The sequence below is a fragment of the Quercus robur genome, chromosome 2 (genome assembly GCF_932294415.1).
Source record: "Quercus robur chromosome 2, dhQueRobu3.1, whole genome shotgun sequence".
Lineage (NCBI taxonomy): Eukaryota > Viridiplantae > Streptophyta > Magnoliopsida > Fagales > Fagaceae > Quercus > Quercus robur.
Genome location: NC_065535.1, coordinates 2434307 through 2452940, shown reverse-complemented (window position 1 = coordinate 2452940; position 18634 = coordinate 2434307). Strand labels below are relative to the sequence as shown.

Here is an 18634-nt window from a genome sequence, read left to right as displayed (position 1 = left end):
AGCTATTTTAAGATTTTGAGCTTGAATTTGTATACTAGGTGTCATTTATAGATTTGATTTTTGAACTGTATGAGAATATTGAGTGAAGATCTGTTGCCTACGCAACTGTCTCCAATGAGTGTCTTTGGTTGCTACACCTGATTAAAAAAGCAGGGACCTGTTGCCTGTGTGAACGGGCCTCTCGTAAATGTCAGGGATATCAAGTTTCATTGTTATTGGGTGAACCTCTGTTTGGCTTCTTTAATTAGGGTTTTGATCGACCAATTATTTATTTATTTTATTTTTTGTGTGGGTTAGATTTCCGCTTGGTTTGTAGGTTTTGTTTTTTAGGGTTTGGTATTTGGGTTTTGGGGGTTTTCAGGTTTCGAGTGAATGACGGTTGGTTGTTGAATTATAATAAGTATTTTATATTACGTTTCCTTTGTTTGTTATTGTGTATGTATCTCTGTACTGTGTTTGAGATTTGTGTTCAAAACAAACAAACAAACCATGAATGCTTGTGTTGTGTTGTGTGAATCAGAATGAATGAAAATGATGTGTGCTCTTGTGATAAAATCTGTACATATATAGGTGATAAAGAGGGACTTGTAACTGTATGTATGTTTTTGCTGCTGGAATACAAACTTTATTTAACCCCTCTCCCTTTTGGGTTTTGAAGTTAGGAATCATGGCAGATGTGGAGGATACAGAAAGTGAGTTTGTAACGTTTCCATTCTACAACCGACCCTTTCCTGATATCGAAAATGAAAATGAACCAGTGCTACCTGTCAAAAAATTTACTGACTTTGGCTTACCTGACTTGGATATCAGCGTTCGCCCTCCACCACCATGGACCCTCGCCTCGGAGGTATATATGTACTGCTGTGCTACTACATTGTGCGTTGTGAGTGTAGTGTATGTCTTCTTTTTTTTTTAATATTTTTTATGAGGAAATAATTTGCTTTTTCCTCAGCTTTCTGAGCAGAAAAGAATTGATTTTACCACCCATGCACGGTCGATGTTAGATCATTACAACAAAACTAAGGTTTATTTCTTCTTCTTCTTCTTCTTCTTAATATCCATCATCTATATATGCTTTATTTATATCTCTTCTTAATTCTTTGATTTTGTACAATTGTTGTAGGGTACAAATTTTGAATTTGTGAGACTTGTGAAGGTGCAGACATACTTGTACGTAGGAGATGATCATTATATTCGATTCGAGGCCAAGCCCAGCGGTGCTGCTGACCACACTCTGAAAAAATTTGAAGCTGCAATATACGAGCGGCTTTATCCTACTCGTGAAGTTTTTCCCCTTACTTGTGGAATGCTTGTCCCCAAGCAATGAGTAGTTGTATCCTACTCCACTTCTCTCTAAATAAATTCAAGATTAGCTTAATCTTTGTGCTTGGGTCTGTTGGATCTTATTTTATTGTAGTGACAGTTCTGTTTTCTGGTTTTATTCCAGCGTATAATATGATATAACATTGCAAATTTGAATATAATCAAAATTATTTGTGTCTCTATCTTTCGCACGTATTCAATTGGCTGTTTATCTGATTGTTTGATTCATTTGACTCGAGCATATCTAATTTTTTGGGAAGTGGTATTCAATGTGTTGTTTGTTTGTCACTACCTCTATGTCAGGTTGGTTAAGGGGGAGTTCATGGCTTTCTCCTATAACATACGGACATATAACTCTCTCTTTGAATGAAATTAGTAGGCTATGTTTGCATGCTTTACTCAATTGCACTTGCCTTGCCTTAACTACCATAATTGTAATAGACTTCAATGTGTTGTTTGTTTGTCACTACCTCTATATCAGGTTGGTTAAGGGGGAGTTCATGGCTTTCTCCCATAACATACGGAGATATAACTCTCTCTTTGAATGAAATTAGTAGGCTATGTTTGCATGCTTTACTCAATCGCACTTGCCTTGCCTTGAGCTACCATAATTGTAAAAGACTTCATGATCAACTAGATTTATTCCTGGTTGAATAGTTGCTTTTGCTAGATCTATTAGTCACTGGAGTTCCATTTAAAACCCAATATTATATCAAAGAAGGTGATGCATCAGATTTAGGAAAATATTCATTCCTTGATGACAATTTAAAGCATTTTGTGCATCAGTAAAAGCTAAAAGGTAAGTTTGTGAGTTCTTATGAAGCGTGGCAACAATTGCTTTTGAGAAACTCTTGCCTGGCTGAGTATCCTTCACAAAGGTGTTGTGCTTGGGTCTGTTGGATCATCTAAGCGATGAAATTCCGTTAACGTTAGTTCAACTGTAAAAGAAATTGTTTGCCACCACATGGTTCGGTTCATATGATAAACAACAAAGTAAGCAAAGTAGCATGATTATCTAGAAAGCCTAATATAAAAGAATAATTCACCTGGAACAACATAACCATAAGTCCCAGCAAGTAAAGTTTGATTGAAAGAATTAGGATCAAGAAGTTTAGTCATGCAAAAATCAGCAATAGAAGCCTCCAACTCAAAGTTCAATGGTATATTGTTGCTAGTTATATCTCGATGAACAATTACTAATGCATGTAAGACAAGGCGTATGCTATACTTTATATGACCTTCATCCTCTATATCCAATCCAATGCCACAGTTTCAACATTGTTGGTTAAGACCAAAAACATGCTACATTTATGCGAATAATAGCCATGTAGTTTTACAATATTTCGATGTCGAATTTCTGTTGACATTTTGACTTTTTTTTTTTTTTTTTGAAACACTTGTCAAAACTCAGTTCCTTAGTCTCTAAGCAAAGAAATTTCTTTAAAACAACCACTTTAGCACTAGGAAATTATGCTTTGTAAATTCTACCATAATTGCATATTCCAATACAATATCTGATGTCAAAGTCCTCTGTTACTTTAATAATGTCTTCATAGGCAATTTTGCCATCATAATTCCACATCGAGAATATGTCCCCATTTTTTGTTTCCCTTGACTTGGATTCAATTTTCCTAACCCCGCATCAATAGATGAAAAAATACCCAAGAAGTGAAAGCACACAAGAAAAAAACTCAATGGAACAAGAATTTTTATTTTGTAGTCAATTGATGTATTCTTGTTTGTGGAAAATGAAAGACAAGGAGGGAACTTTCGATATCACCACATAAATCTTTGTTGCCGATAAGGGTGTCATAACTATAATTTTTGAAAGCATCCGGAATTTGACCCTCCAAAGAATTGTATGACAAGTTAACATATGTTTTTTTGAAAAAAAGGGGGAATTTTTCCTGTAGGTTATTGTAGCTAAGGGCAATTAGCCATTTCAATGGGGATGGAACCACTAATTTGATTCCAATCAAGGTTCAAAATGCTCAACTGAGTCAAATAACATATAGTTGAAGGTATTTTACCGCAATGCTATTATTACTGTGGTACAAGTAATTTAAACTCTTCATATTGCCTATTTCTGGTGGAACGGAATTGTTCATTTGGTTTGAATCGAGATCCAATTTTGTCAAATTGGTTAAATGACCTAGAGGCGAAGGTATCAGACCAATGAGCTTGTTATATTTGAGGGACAAGAGCTTCAAATCCTTCATGTTGCCTATTTCTAGTGGAATGGAGCTATTCATTTGTTTAGAATTGAGGCACAATTTTGTCAAACTGGTTAAACGACATAGAGACGAAGGTATTGGTCCATCGAGCTTGTTATGTTCCAGTTTCAATACTAACAACTTCTTTAGCATTCCTATTTCTCACACTATAGAACCATTGATTTCATTATAAGAAAAATCCAAATTGGAAAGATTAATTAAAAGGCCTAGAGCTGAAGGGATTGGTCCAACAAATGTGTTATTACTAAGATCTAATTCAAAGAGATTCTTTGAATTTCATAGGGCTTTGGTGACGGCACTAGTGATGAGATTACTAGAAATGAAAAAAATCCACTGAGTAAGATTGGCAAGTGAAAGTGGCAAGTTACCTGTAAGTTTATTCCAAGCCAAATCCAGATACATGAGTTTCAAAAGATTACCTATCTCTTGTGGGATGCTCCCTCGAAGCCCAGTATTATAAAGATAAAGTATGACTAAATTTGGGAAGGATGTGAAGTTGAATTTCCTAAACTTATCTCCCAGATTGAACCCACTCATGTTAATCTTTGTAACACTTCCGCCATTATTGCATTTAATTCCACGCCACTCAATGAATTGAGGTAGCGTTGGAATAGCTACTTCACTCACTGGATCTCCCGCAGAGCCTTTGCTTCAAAATCCAGCGCAATAACCATATTTGTAGCATGCATGAAGATACAAAGTGCCCATGCTACTACCAGAATGGAAATGAAGACAGAGGCAGCCATGTTAAAGTTTACTTGATGGATGAATGCAAGGGCAAATGGTTGATTGTTATATTCATGAATCAAGACACCTTTATAAGTGAGATATGGATAGATAAAGATTACAAAGTCACTTTTTCTTTTTCTTTTTTACTTTGAATAAAATACCTACGTAATTCTCATGAAATATTCTCCCTTTGAATCCTATTGAAGTGCGGAACATTGAAATCTACCAGCAAAATTTCCTGGAATTATCTTGGAAATTTTTGCTAATTAGTCCACATGATGCAATTGAAGTGAACATTTGCCACATTGCGCTGTGGTACATAACTATTAGTCTATTAGTCCAAGGGAAGTGATTTTTATGCTAACAGCAGAGCATGGCTGTGCTATTTGAAGTGAACATTTGCCACATTGCGCTGTGGTACATAACTATTAATCCAAGCGCAGTGATTTTTATGCTAACAATAAAGCATGGCTATTCTATAAGTAATGCATGTATTTAGAAATGAATCTAACATTTTTATATAATTTAGTATGTCAATTGGAGTATATTATTTTATTTGTAAATTTCTTTTAAAACAATTATCTCTAAAAATAAATCTAAACCATCAATATCATAATAAACATAATGTATGAGAAAATATTCAAGTTTAAGACAGTATTTTTGTAAACTATCATCATCTAGCTAGCTGAGAGAGAGAGGCGGAGAGCAAGAGTGAGAGAGAGAAAATGTATGAGTAAATTATAGGGATTTAAGATTTTTGATTTGTTTTTATTTGAGATTGTTTTGTGGGTAATTTTTTTAGACCGGATTTGCATTTTATCCAGTTGATTTTTGATTTGTCTAGAGGTTAAGGATGATTTTTTTGGGATAATTGATTTTGTTTAGCTGTTTTTTTGCCTAGCTTATTTTTTTTAGCTCTATAAGGCAATGAAATTAAGCTATCCAAAACGAGCACGAACATTTTTGGGGTATAGTTTGAAGTTTGCTAGTGGCAAGGGCTTGAGCTGTAGATGCTCTAGGGATTTCTGAAGTTTGTTATCCCGAATTGAATGTATGCACGGCGATATGTCTGGTTAGGTCCATTACCATTTGGTTTATTATTCATTATTCATTTCAGGCAAAGTTTTCTTTCTAAATTGGTTGGAACAGTATTATATGTAGGATTTGGCGTGTATTCTATTCATAACCAATGCTTTCTGGGCATCCCTTAAGAATCAGAATAAATCAGCGAATAACTGAGTGGCAAAGGTTTTGACATTGAATATATATTTTTTGGATAAACAACGAGCTTTATTAATGAAGAAAAACTCCCAAGTATACAGAGGTTTTCAATGGGAGGAATACAATCAACATCTTAAATTACAATACTCTCAAACAAATCTAACAGAGAATAACATGAGAATGATTGTAACGGTCTAGTCCGATCAAGCATAGAATGAAAAAAATAAAAACGATTTAGCTTTGAACCTCTTTTGTAGAAATTGTAAATCCATTAATGTGAGGAAAAATCAATACACTGACTATTACTGCTGCTAAAAAGAAACTTAAGTTTAATTATTTAAGCATGTTGATAGACATGTTGGATTTTTTAGTTTATAGAAGCTATTCTAGTGGAGTGAAGTTTTTACTTTTGTTACTTTGACAATTCTGCACCATTTGTTTTATTTTATTCTTTTCCTTTTGACCTTCTTGAATGAGATATTTGATTTTCTTTTGAAATGACCTTTTTTCCTTCCATGAGTGCAGGATAATTGAACATTGCATAAAGAAAAGACTCCTATGGAATACTTCTTTTGCTCGCAAAATATGCAAAGAAAGTGAATATTATGAAGATATGATGCGTTACTTGCGAAAGAATCTAGCGGTGCGTGTGATATGATCTTAAAAAAAAAAAAAAAAAAAAAAAAAAAATCCTTTTGTTGGATTTTTGCTTATTGTAGTGTCCAAAAAAAAAATTGTTTATGTTGCAAGCTTATGTTACTAAGCCATTGACTTCTAGCTCAAATGACACTTCCTTGTATAATAATGGGATGGAGGTGAGGTCATGGGTTTAAGACCCATTGGGTGCATTCATAGCTTACCAATAAAAAGAAATAGCTAATGTTACTGATTCATGATTTAAAAAAAAAAGAAAAAAAAGAGAGGAGGTTTACATGTTGGCTTACTTTGTGCAAATAAAGTCTACCATATAACCAATTAGCTTATTGGCTTAGAGGCGGTGCTATTATCTTCTTCAAAAAATAAGATTCATGCAGTTTACATGTTGATTTTGTTATTTTCAGCTATTTCCCTATCACCTTGCTGAGTATGTTTGCCGTGTGATGAGGATATCACCTTTCAGATATTACTGTGATATGATATTTGAGGTTATGAGAAATGGTAAGAGTTTACCTTCTTTAACAAATCTGATACAGTTTTGCTGGTATATTTGCTGCTATCATTGTTGTTTGTACTTTTACTTGCATACAATAAAGGAGTTTTCTCACATCATGTCACATGCATCATTATCAGCCTCGCTTCCAATTAATATCACCTACAACTTCTCAAGTACCAATGAACCACTAACTTCATTGATAAAGATTTTCTCACTGAAGCTACATTCGGTGGAACTGATCTGCTAGATTAGTTGTTCATATAAATTTTTAATAAACTTCTGCTTATCCTAAAAGCTTAAACTGTTAGGAAACGGTGAATTTAATTACTTAGCCATATTATTTTAACAGTTCCACTGGAATTACAATTTTTAATCCTTCTATGGGCTTTTACAAATTCTGTATTCAACATTATGTCAGAAAAATTTTGGGGGTGGGGGGAAGAGAGAAAATTTTCCTGCTTGAAATCCTGTTAGTCTGTAGTCAGTTTACCTTCTTAGGATAATAACAACAAGCTGATGTGTGTTTCACACAGTCTTGGTACTCTTCTAATTATGAGCATCATGATTAGTTTCCTTTTGTGGAGTCAGGCATACATGGAATAGATAACTTTTTCTTTGAGTTCAAATGTTTTTGTTCCCCTTTTTTTTCCAAAATTTTATTTTATTCACCCTTGTTCTGTCAGTATATCCTTGTTCTTTACTTTCCAATTTTCCATTATTAGAACAATAGTTTGAATTGTAAATCTAACTTGCCTTTATCTCTTCATTGTTTTGTTGTCTACTGTCTACTCTCGGTTATATATCATGGTTACATGTGCATATGTGCCTCTGTTTGTATTTATGCATCATATATTTACCTTCAAATTTGCTTATGCCCATTTTGGGAGATACCTGCTTATTATTTAAAATGGTTAATGGTTGTCATTATCATTTGTAGAGCAACCTTATGACAGCATCCCAAATTTCAGCGCTGCCGATGCTTTGCGGCTTACAGGAATAGGAAGAAATGAATTCATTGATATCATGAACAAGTGCAGATCTAAGGTAGTGGATAGGTTTGCTTGTATGTTTACGGATATTTGTGTACATACACACAATGTTAATTTGTATCATAAGGTTTCAGTAATGTGCACATATGTTACTAACATGATACAAATGTTACTTTTTACATGAGTTATAATATAGGTTCCTTAAGAGAAACTAATGAAACTCAAAGATAGATAATTCTTTATTAATGCTTTTTAAGTGGACTAGCAGCACTAGCCATAATTATTATGTTCTAAGCTTACTTATCAAAATTATTATGTTCTAAACTTCAACTATCTATTTCACATTTTTCTTCCTCTATAGCATGGATCTCTTTTCATCTCCTTGCAATTTCAGTCTTAATAAAGCTTCCGTTTAAAAATTAATTGAATTTTGATATGGTTCATTTGGATGGAAGTATCTAAAGAGAAGGATTTGGATTTCAATTTTTAGTTTAAATCACTTCAATAAAGTATGAAAGGGATTAATTTTTCTGTTGATGAAATTTATGGATGGATTTAAACTTTACTAATATGCGAATTTGAAATGATTATCTATAAAATATTATTTCAAATCCATGACATTACAAGTTTTTATGTTAGATCAAAATCCTCTAAGCTTAAATTATCACGTCTTGTTAAATTCATATCAAACTATTTATACTACCAATCTTTCTTCAATTCGACTACACAAATATTATGAATGGTTTGTTATTGTAATTTTTCTTCAAATCTCTTGATTTTAAATCCTCATATCCAAATGGAATCATATTGTTTATGATGATATTTTGATTTAGTTGTGCTTGATTAGTGTTATCTAATATCAGCTAAGTGTATGAATTAAAGATGGACATCTTATTGTGCAAAAATATCTTCAGTTTCATGGATTTTGCCTTATGCTGGTATCATAAGTCATTTGCTTTCAGATGGACTATACATTATTATCTTACCTATTATTTACTGTTTTGGAGCTATCCAGAAAATTATGTGGAAGCTGAACAAGTCAATTGCAAAGGAAATGTTACCTACACAACCTGTAGATTTTGCAATTGAACCATGGTGGGGAGTTTGTCTTGTAAACTTTACTCTAGAAGAATTTAAGGTGAGGTTCTTAATAATCCTTTTTCCTTACCATTGAATTCTTAGGAATTTCTACCGAAATAAACTCCTTTGATTTCACAGGGAGTTCAGTCACACAAGAAGTATCTCTGTTTATGTGCTTTTGGGGCAAGCACTTGGTGACTGATGTGAACTTACTAACTTTTCCTTCTTTTTATAGAAACTCTCAGAAGAAGAAATGGCAACAATTGATAAAGTCTGTAAGGAGGAAGCAAATTCATTTATTTTGTTTGATCCTGATATTGTAAAGGGTCTCTTCAGACGAGGGTTGATATACTTCGATGTCACTCTTTATCCTAATGACCGTTTTAAAGGTACATTGGATATATTTACAGTTTTTTTTTGGTTATTGGTTTCAGTAGTTTTTTATACCTTAAGTTCCATATGGATTCACTAACCTGAAGCATGCGCCAAAGCCAAAAGTTATTTAAATTTTTTTTTCTTTCTTTTATCTCTCTAGGCTTTCATTTTATTCTTATTGTTTCTGTTATCATTAATTGCAAGTCAATGACTTGTGAATTTTCTTCAAATTATATAGTAATTCTGGAAGGTTAGCTTTCTGTTGGCATGAAAGTCTTCATCCCTGTGTCTTATATTATAATAAAAGCATGGGTGGCTTGTTATTCGGTCACATAACCTGACCTTCCCCTTTCACATTCAAACTAAGAAATCATGTGTTTTTTTTTTTTGGTTGTGAAATCCTTTCTAATTGAGGTAACCAAACAAAAGATTTCCATAAAGGGCATGGTTGTGTGCACTTCTGGTGAAGCTTAGCTAGCTGAATCTATATATTTTGATGTCTACTTAATGAACTAATTAAATTTATACCTAGAGCTAGCATATACTGGATCCATTTGCTTTGCTTTATGGCATGCTTTCTTCTTCTATTTTATGTAATTTATAATATGTGTTTTTGATAAATGATAAGGGTAATTAATGTCTAGATTACATTATTTTACATTATCATAAGTAATGCCAATGACATCTGCCTTATATGGTCATGGGTTCAAAACTCATTAGGTGCATGTGTAAATCACCCAAAAAAAAAAAGGTTATGATGAGTACTTTCTATGATTTGTACTTAGGCTGTTAGCTGAGACAGTTTGGAAAGTGGGTCAAAGTTTCTTCCTCTTACACTTCTGTAAAATATGTGTTGATTGGAGTGGTGAAATATAAGATAAGTTTAATAATAATAGTTTAAGAACGATTCATCCTCTTCACTTGAAACCCTTCTTTGGGAATTTTTGTGAGTCCACAATGTTAATGTTCATGGTTGTTCAGTTTCCAGGCTTGAAGGGTTTGTTTCCAACAGGGAGCAGTCCTATGAAGATCCTATCGAGGAGTAAGGCAGTCGTTCTAATATTCAGATATTCTCTGTCAATTGAGTGTTTTCTGCAACCAGTTAATTTTTTTTTTTTTTTGATAGATAAAAGAAATGGGTTATATATGGGATCCTAACACTTGTAATCTCTCATTCAGGTTGCTGTATGCAGTTTTTGTTGTTTCAAGTGAGAATGCAACTGTTGCTGAATTGGCAACAACTCTACAGGCTGACCTTTTGCAGCTGCAGGCTGCTGCATCTTTTGCATGTCGACTGGGATGGGCAGTAAAAGTAATTGATCCAGCATCTGTTCTTCAAGATACAAGCATTGCTAGCTCTCTTAGGGCTACTCTTAGTGATGAAGATGGTTCTAGTGCTAGTCTAGACTCAACAAACATTTTTGTTGATGGTGATGTTGCTCAACAAGGAGATGTTTTGGAGAAAGAAAACAATGGGCCCATTTCTGCCAATGCTCGTGTTGCTTTTGTGGTTGATGCTAATATAACATCCTATCTTATGATGGGGTCTGTTTCACCAGGTATGTTCATTTTTGTCGTCTTTTTTCCTCCTTCATGTCAATGTCAAGTTCATTTGTCTTATAATCTTGAATGTGTCCTTTATCGTGTTTTTACCCTGAACATTATCAGCTATCTATGTGAAAAAAAAAAAAAGTTGTGACACTAGCCCTGTTGTCAGCATGGGAACTTCTTGTAACAATTATCTAGGAGGGACTAGAAATAGAATGGTCATTCTATCAGTTCCCATAGGAGCAGAAGTTCATCTTGAATGATTATTTTATCATTTTCCAGAGGTGCTCTGAAGTAGCAAAGTTAAACATTTAATGTGTCGTCTTTATGCGATATTTCTTCTGCAGAACAACTTCAGTCTGTCTTTTGTCAATGATATTTCTAGGTGGACCTACTTCATAACCTTCCCAAAATGTATTCATCTCTATGTAAGGCAAGAGAAAATTCTCTTGTCAAAAGAATCGAAGCATAGTGCCCCCTGACCCTTTTCTTTTAAATTACCTTTTTTTATTTTTTTATTTTTTTTTAATTTTTTTATGTTAGACTGCACTGTGAAGAGGGAAGCAGCCTTCTTCAGAACTTGAATATGATCCTGCTATATGCTGGAGACAAATTTCCATGAACTCAGCCTCTCAAATTTTTTTTTTTGATAAGTAAGAAGAGATTATTATTAATAAAATAAAAGCAAGAGAAGCACAAAGAGTTCACGATAGTGAACAAAGGAAAAAAAGAAACAACAAAACAAAAACAGCCCCTAATCTATTCTAATAGAAGAAATAAAATCCGTAAGGGTAGAACAATCCGAGAAACCCCAACATCGAGACCAATCAAAGAGGTTCATCTGGCAAAACTCTAATAACTGAACCACAATTTTCCCCTCATCGTCAAAAGCCCGCCGATTCCGTTCAGACCAAATAGTCGACATTAAATAGCTTGGGACCAAATCCCAAATATCAGAACTATGCTTCCCAAGCCAATGAAACCAACAAAATAATAAGTCCTCAATTGAACCTGGCATGACCCAATCGATCCCAAACAACCGAAGCATATACATCCACAAAGAATGAGCTATTGGACAAAAAACTAACAGGTGATCTACAGATTCCGCATTACAACAGCACAAATAACAACGATTCGCCAAAGGGCGACCACGAAGCATAAGATTATCCAAAGTTAGAATCTGACCATGAACAGCTGTCCACATAAAAAAAGCCACCTTTTTAGGAACCTTAACTTTCCAAATACCCTTCCAAGGGAAGGTGGAGGGAGCTGCATTTCGAATCTTATGATAGAAAGACCGAGTATCAAACTTCCCACTGCCATTAAGATCCCAACAAAGCCTGTCATACCCTCCACCCCTAGGGATTCGGGTTTGGATGAAATGAAGAAGGGAGTAGGAAGCTGGCAACTCCCAATCATTGAATTCCTTCTGAAATCTTAAATTCCACACTTTGTCATTATCACCCACTGAAGGGGCTAGCACTTCAGAAATACAAACCTCCTTATTAGCTGAACACAAAAATAACTGAGGATAAAGATTTTTAAGAGGGACATCCCCAGTCCACTTATCATGCCAAAAAAGAGTACGAGATTCATCCCCCACCACAACAGAAAAATGCTTAGCAAAAGTTTCCCACCCTTTACTAATACTCCGCCATAACCCACAACCATGGGCCCTACTACAAGCTCTAGTGCACCAACTCCCTTTTCCCTCCCCATATTTCATGGCTATGACTCTTCACCACAGATGAGAGGTTTCATGGCCATACCTCCGAAGCCATTTCTCTAAAAGGGCCTAATTAAAAGACGCCAACTTCCAAATTCCTAAACCACCCAACTTACGAGGTAAGCAAACCTTTTTTCCAAGTCACCAAAGGATATTTGAAACACTCAATTGATGAGCCCCACAAGAAGTTCCTTTGAATGCGTTCCAATCTAGACGCCACAGCTTTGGGGATAGTAAAAAGGGAAAGGTAATAGGTCGGAAGGCTTGAAAGGGTACTCTTCAGCAAGGTGAGTCTACCACCCTTTGACAAATAAAGCCGCTTTCAACTTGAAAGCTTCTTTTCCATCCTCTCAAGAATCGGATTCCAAATGGAGGGTGTTTTATACAAAGTTCCCAAAGGCATACCCAAATAAGTCATAGGCAAACTGCCCACTCTGCACTGAGCGATATTAGCCAAAGACTGAATGTTACGCACTCCCCAACAGGGACAATTTCACTTTTCCCCACATTCACCTTCAAACTAGTAAAAGCTTGAAAACAAGTCAAAGCCAGCCTAATAGACAAAATCTTCTGCCCTATCCTATCAACTTCTTAAATTTTTAGACAATGAACAATACTTGACTTACATGCTAGGATTCTACACAATTTTATAGGAAAGTGGCAAATCGAGATGCTGGAAACTTGTCTCAATGCTTTTTCTCTTGTATATTGCATTCAAATGAGAATTTTGTCTGACCTTACCGCTTCCTTGAATTCTGTATTTCCTTTGCCATCATCATAAAAGACACCCATGATAGTCTGTGGTTGCATTAAGTAAAAAAGGTACCCAGAATTGATCTCAGCTTGTCTAGACTATCACAGCAAGAATAAATTGTGGTATCATGAGAAGATTTCAGGTTGGATTGCAGCCAATTGCTTCCATGCTTAATAGTTAACCCTGTTCAGACTTATTAGTTGTGATTTGGAGAACAATAATCTTGCTTTGAGTGGTATATTTAGTGATCTCCACTCCCCTGCCCCCAAAAAGTAAATAATCATTTGAAATAGTGAACTTTTGACATGGCTGCATTTTGTTTTGAGTAAGTGCATAATGCATCTGGGACAGAGATGAATGAAGCTCTAGTGTGAATCCTCTTTACTCTTTAGTAATGAGAAGTGAAAAAATGACTATATACTGGATCATATAATATAAAGTCATGTTTCTTTAAGAGAAATGGGCATCTGTTTTAATCAATCCAAATTCTATGATAATGAGAAGAGAAAAAATGACTATAAACTGGATTATATAATTTAAGGTCATGTTTATTTAAGAGAAATGGGCATCTGTTTTCATCAATCCAAACTCTATGATAAGAAGGCCTTGGCTTACTGAATTTTGAGTTGAACAAAACTTTGATTTAAAGTCATAGATGTATATATGCGCCCGCCACCCCCCCCAAAAAAAAGAATAGACTGACAAAACTTAACAGGTTGCTAGGCTTGGCACTTTCAGTAATTTAATTTCCATCAAAATATATCATAATAAGTAGTAGTGGTTCTTAATGAGAGAAAAGTTGAGCAATCTCATGGATGTTTTACTCCACAAGTAGAATTTATGCAAATTGCGTGATATTAATCATGTCTTTCTGTTAATCTCCTTTTGCAGGCTTAAAATCCCATGCTGTAACACTATATGAAGCAGGAAAGTTGGGTCATGCTAGCATTGCTGATCTCTGCAAGGATCTGAGTACGTTAGAGGGAACAAAATTTGAGGGAGAATTGCAGGAATTTGCAAATCATGCATTCAGCCTCCGTTGCGTTTTGGAATGTCTGCTATCTGGTGGAGTTGCTACCGATGCCAAAGCAGAAGAAGTTTGTGATAAGATGGATATGTTAGCTTCAAGCAATGATGAGGCCACTTTGATAGCTGACATCACTTTGACTGACAAATCAGGAAATTCTACTACAAATGAAGCTAGGCTGGATAAAGACGATTTGGTTAGTTCAGGGATGCCCCATGAGGATTCTATTTCAACTGAACCTGCTACTGGAAGTGCTGATGATGAAATATTTTCTGCTACCTCGAGTGAGGTGTCTAACACAGATCCAGATTTCCAGAATGATGAGAAAAAGATTCTATTTGAAGGGTCAGATGCTGGAAGAGATCCACTGAAGAGGAAAAAGAAATATCGTGTGGATATTCTTCGCTGTGAAAGCTTGGCTTCTCTTGCACCAGCAACTTTAAACCGATTATTTCATCGTGACTATGACATTGTTGTGTCCATGGTTCCTCTTCCTCCTTCATCAATTCTTCCTGGACCGACAGGTCCCATACATTTTGGTCCTCCCTCTTATTCATCTATGACACCTTGGATGAAATTGGTGCTATATTCAACTGTGGCTAGTGGGCCTCTATCTGTTGTTCTCATGAAAGGACAATGTCTACGGTTGCTTCCTGCACCATTGGCTGGTTGTGAGAAAGCCCTTATATGGTCTTGGGATGGTTCTACGATTGGAGGGTTGGGAGGGAAGTTTGAAGGCAATCTAGTCAAGGGAAGTATACTTTTACATTGTTTAAATTCACTTCTTAAACACTCAGCTGTGCTGGTACAGCCCCTCAGCAGGTATGATCTTGATCGATCTGGAAGAATCATGACCATGGACATTCCGTTGCCTCTAAAGAATTTTGATGGTTCAATTGCTCATGTGGGGAAGGAATTGGGGCTGCGTGAAGAGGAAAGTTTGAAACTGAACTCTCTGTTAACTGATTTGGCAAACAAGATAGAGTTGTTGGCAGTTGGTTACATTCGCCTATTAAAACTTTTTAAAGAAAGAGAAGCTGACCACTTTTCTCCTGATGATGAGAAGTATGAATGGGTCCCATTGAGTGTGGAATTTGGGATGCCACTTTTTAGTCCAAAATTGTGTAACAACATATGTAGAAGGGTGGTATCATCGCAATTACTTCAAACAGATTCACTTAGTGAGCATCATGATGCAATGCAAAATTTACGGAAAAAGTTGCGTGATGTTTGTGCAGAGTACCAAGCAACAGGTCCTGCTGCAAAACTTCTTTACCAGAAAGAGCAAGCAAAGGAATCATCTCGACAACTCATGAACTATGCTAGTGGTAGATGGAATCCGCTTGTTGACCCTTCTTCTCCCATTTCAGGAGCCTTGAGTGAGCATCAGAGACTAAAACTTGCTAATCGGCAACGTTGCCGAACCGAAGTTTTGAGCTTTGATGGTAGCATTCTTAGGTATGTATCAATCAATACATTGTACTGTTTGCATACTGCTGGTTTTGCTTTGAAATGTTTTATGGCATTAGTCTCTCTACCAGTTGCTAGTAATTTCCTATTTTAGTAATTTTTAACACAGAATATTCAGTATACATTTTAAAAGTTTTTACTGAAGTACTCTGTATAGATGAGAGGTGGTTTTTTGGAGAAATTTTATATGGGAAGATTCTTTCTTGCAATTATCTGCTGATAATATTTACTACAGAAAGATTCGCAATTCCTAAATTGTGTAATGGTGCCTGGAGGCTGTGATATTGAGTGCAGTTATGGCAGTAGATAAAGCATCATGTATAATCATCTTGCCAAAGATTTAACTAATAAATTGTTTAGGCTTTTCCAATGGACCTAGTTAAGAGCTTAACTTGCTAGACACCCAGAGCGGATCTATTAAGAGGAGTAATTTTCATGAAGTGTTATCATTTATGTGGAAATATATTGTTGATTCGTATTACCTTTTCCAATTACTCCTTTAATTTAAATATCAGTAAGAAGATGTTTGACAAACCCAGTGGTAGCACCTGGTTAGGTGGCAAGGAGCCTGATTAAGCTTGGTGGTTGCAGAATTATTAATGTAGGTCAACAATTGTTTTTTTTTTTTGGATAACATAGGAAACCTGTCTAAAGAAGAGCCCTTTGGACTTGCCTCTAGCCAGTAAAACCTACGGGCAACTAACCCCACCAGTCATAATTTTTGGAATAATGGTTACTTAAGGGCCTTTACAAGCTGCAAAACAGCTTTCTGAGGAAGCATTATGAGCGATGCACTGATGCTAGAGGATTTTTGAGACTGTCTAAATTTTGTGAGGGTGAGCAAAGTTAATAAGGGACACAGCTTTCTGGAACAAAGTCAGGAAGCATTTCTGTCTCTTCTTTCTTTTGTTTTGTCCTGTTGAATATAATATTGGTAGGGAGTGAATTCTTGGTACTCTTTGCTGCTATTCTGATCTGATTTGATGATATCCTGAATATAATTGTTGAATGATACTTTGCAGATCATATGCTCTAACTCCTGTCTATGAGGCTGCCACAAGGCCCATTGAAGAAGCACATACTGTGAGTTCAGTAAAAGTTGAACCGGATGAAGTCGACAGCAGAGAAGTAACCCTTCCTGGTGTTAATCTTATTTTTGATGGTTCTGAGTTGCACCCCTTCGATATAGGTGCCTGTCTGCAGGCTCGTCAACCTGTCTCCTTAATAGCAGAGGCTGCAGTGGCCTCTGCATCTGTTACAATTAAATAGGGCTTTATGCTACAAAATTTTCTCCGGAACATAGAAAAATTTGTCCCAATGCTAGCAGTTAGCAATATCCTGTTCTTCATGGCCATCATTTTCAGGCTTCCTCTAAGGTCCAAGGTAAAGAACAAACATGATTTATGTCACTGACAAATTCTTTGTCATTATTCAATCGCTAAGATTTATCTTTTATTCTTCTAATCACTCATTTTCTATTAAACGTGTCATAGCTGCCAGCCTGCCACACAATTTACTCCTGTGGCCTTGAATATGCTAATATTTAAATTGAATTTGTATTTTGCTCTGTGTCCTCATAAAGCACAGTTACTCTGGTGTAGTTTGACACGGGCAAAGTAACTAGGAAACAAGGATGTTGGCTGAATGCTTCTTAAATCAATTAGAGGATTTAGTTTAGGCTTTTGCTTTTAATTTCTGGGTTCCTTTGCCTCTGTAAATTACTGGTCACTATGGAAAACATGAGTTGAAGTTAGCTGACAGCAGCAACTATGGTGATGCAGGTGATTGTTTTTTCATTGGATAGAAACATTGAAATTTTTATGCTAATCTCTTTAATTCTTGAAGAAAATAACATATATAGGAAGAGTTCTCATTTTTTTTTATGAGGGTAAGCTGTCTGCTCTCACAATCAAATTGTTTGATGATATGAAGGAGATTAAAAAAAAGGAAGGATTAAGATCAAACAAGTAGGGTATTTGAATATTGTAGTCATAGAATTGAGAACATCTGTTTCAGTAACCTTATGTACATTTTGGAAGGTACATATTGTGAAGATGATGAAATATTGGGCCTGATGGGCTTACCTTAATGGGCCTGACGGATCGGGTCTCTTGGGCCTGTGTGAAGATGGTCCCAGCTTTGAAGGCCCATCACTGACTGACACAGTAAGGGCCCATGATCCGAAACGTCCATAGCCCAGAAAAACCCTAAGATCCGGAAATGGGAATCCTTGCTCACCACGCTTAGAAGAATTGGGAGTAGAGTCCCACATTGAAAAGATGTGGAAACCAAAAAGGAAAAGTCAACCCTTTATCACTATAAAAGGCCTAATACCCACAGAAATCGAGGTACGCTTTTAATGAACCCTCTCTAACGCACTAAGTAAAACATAGGAATTCTAACTTGACCGTCGGAGAGCCTTTGGCCGGCACCACACCGGTGCTCTCTGAAGGATTCTTTCGATTGTTTCGTCGTGCAGGTTCGATTCGAGTCGCGAGTACGGTGTGACCCATTGGTGACGATTTTTCGACGTCATCAGTTGGCGCCGTCTGTGGGGACGACCGGGTACGGTAACATTTCCTAGACAAAAGAGTTACATGGTACTCACACGCTCGATGGCAACCACAAATGACGTCCAAGAAGAAGCCCCTACGACTGCCCTTGAGAGACAGGTCAAGACGCTCGCCGCAGCCGTGGAGCGCCTCACCAAACAAAACCACGACCTGGTAGAGCAGCTGAATCAAAAGAGTGCGGCGGTGAATAGCCAAGGAGAAGATCAAGAAGGGAACAGTGAGGAAAGGAGAAATAATGACGGACCACAGGAGAGTAACGCCCCGAGCAAACAAGTGCGACGGGACGCTAGCATCCCTTCAGTGACGGATACAGCTCCGCAGCCCATCATCGCGGAGATGCAGGCGATGAAGGAACAGATGGAAGTACTGATGAACGCTCTTAAGGGGCGAGTGTCCAGTGATCTTGACGACCTTGTCAACCGGACCGACTCG

The 18634-nt window shown here is 36.3% G+C and overlaps 2 protein-coding genes and 1 non-coding gene across 15 annotated transcripts in view; all 3 read left to right on the top strand.

The window, feature by feature from the left end:
- LOC126709285 (histone-lysine N-methyltransferase ASHR2) overlaps nucleotides 1–18634 on the top strand; it is a 31913-nt gene that overhangs the window by 783 nt on the left and 12496 nt on the right. The gene's annotated exons all lie outside the window — the stretch shown is intronic.
- LOC126709224 (uncharacterized) overlaps nucleotides 1–18634 on the top strand; it is a 44255-nt gene that overhangs the window by 15827 nt on the left and 9794 nt on the right. For 6 of the 12 annotated variants that reach the window (XM_050409404.1, XM_050409389.1, XM_050409382.1 and 3 more), the window contains 3 exons: nucleotides 659–847; nucleotides 953–1024; nucleotides 1124–1503. The exons of 1 other annotated variant lie outside the window; for it this stretch is intronic. Coding sequence is in view for 4 of the 11 variants with exons in the window: in XM_050409446.1 (XP_050265403.1) it covers nucleotides 6033–6150; nucleotides 6569–6665; nucleotides 7598–7704; nucleotides 8665–8787; nucleotides 8965–9118; nucleotides 10086–10146; nucleotides 10284–10663; nucleotides 14024–15617; nucleotides 16652–16898 (2881 nt within the window). In the remaining 7 variants the exon portion in view is untranslated. Of the gene's footprint in view, nucleotides 1–658; nucleotides 848–952; nucleotides 1025–1123; nucleotides 1504–6032; nucleotides 6151–6568; nucleotides 6666–7597; nucleotides 7705–8656; nucleotides 8788–8964; nucleotides 9119–10085; nucleotides 10147–10283; nucleotides 10664–14023; nucleotides 15618–16651; nucleotides 17322–18634 lie in introns of those variants that run through there. 5 more of the 12 variants (XM_050409446.1, XM_050409438.1, XM_050409367.1 and 2 more) reach the window with 3 other exon arrangements.
- On the top strand, nucleotides 144–274 carry LOC126716250 (small nucleolar RNA snoR74). The gene has a single exon (XR_007652062.1). It is a non-coding gene; the product is annotated as a small nucleolar RNA snoR74 (small nucleolar RNA).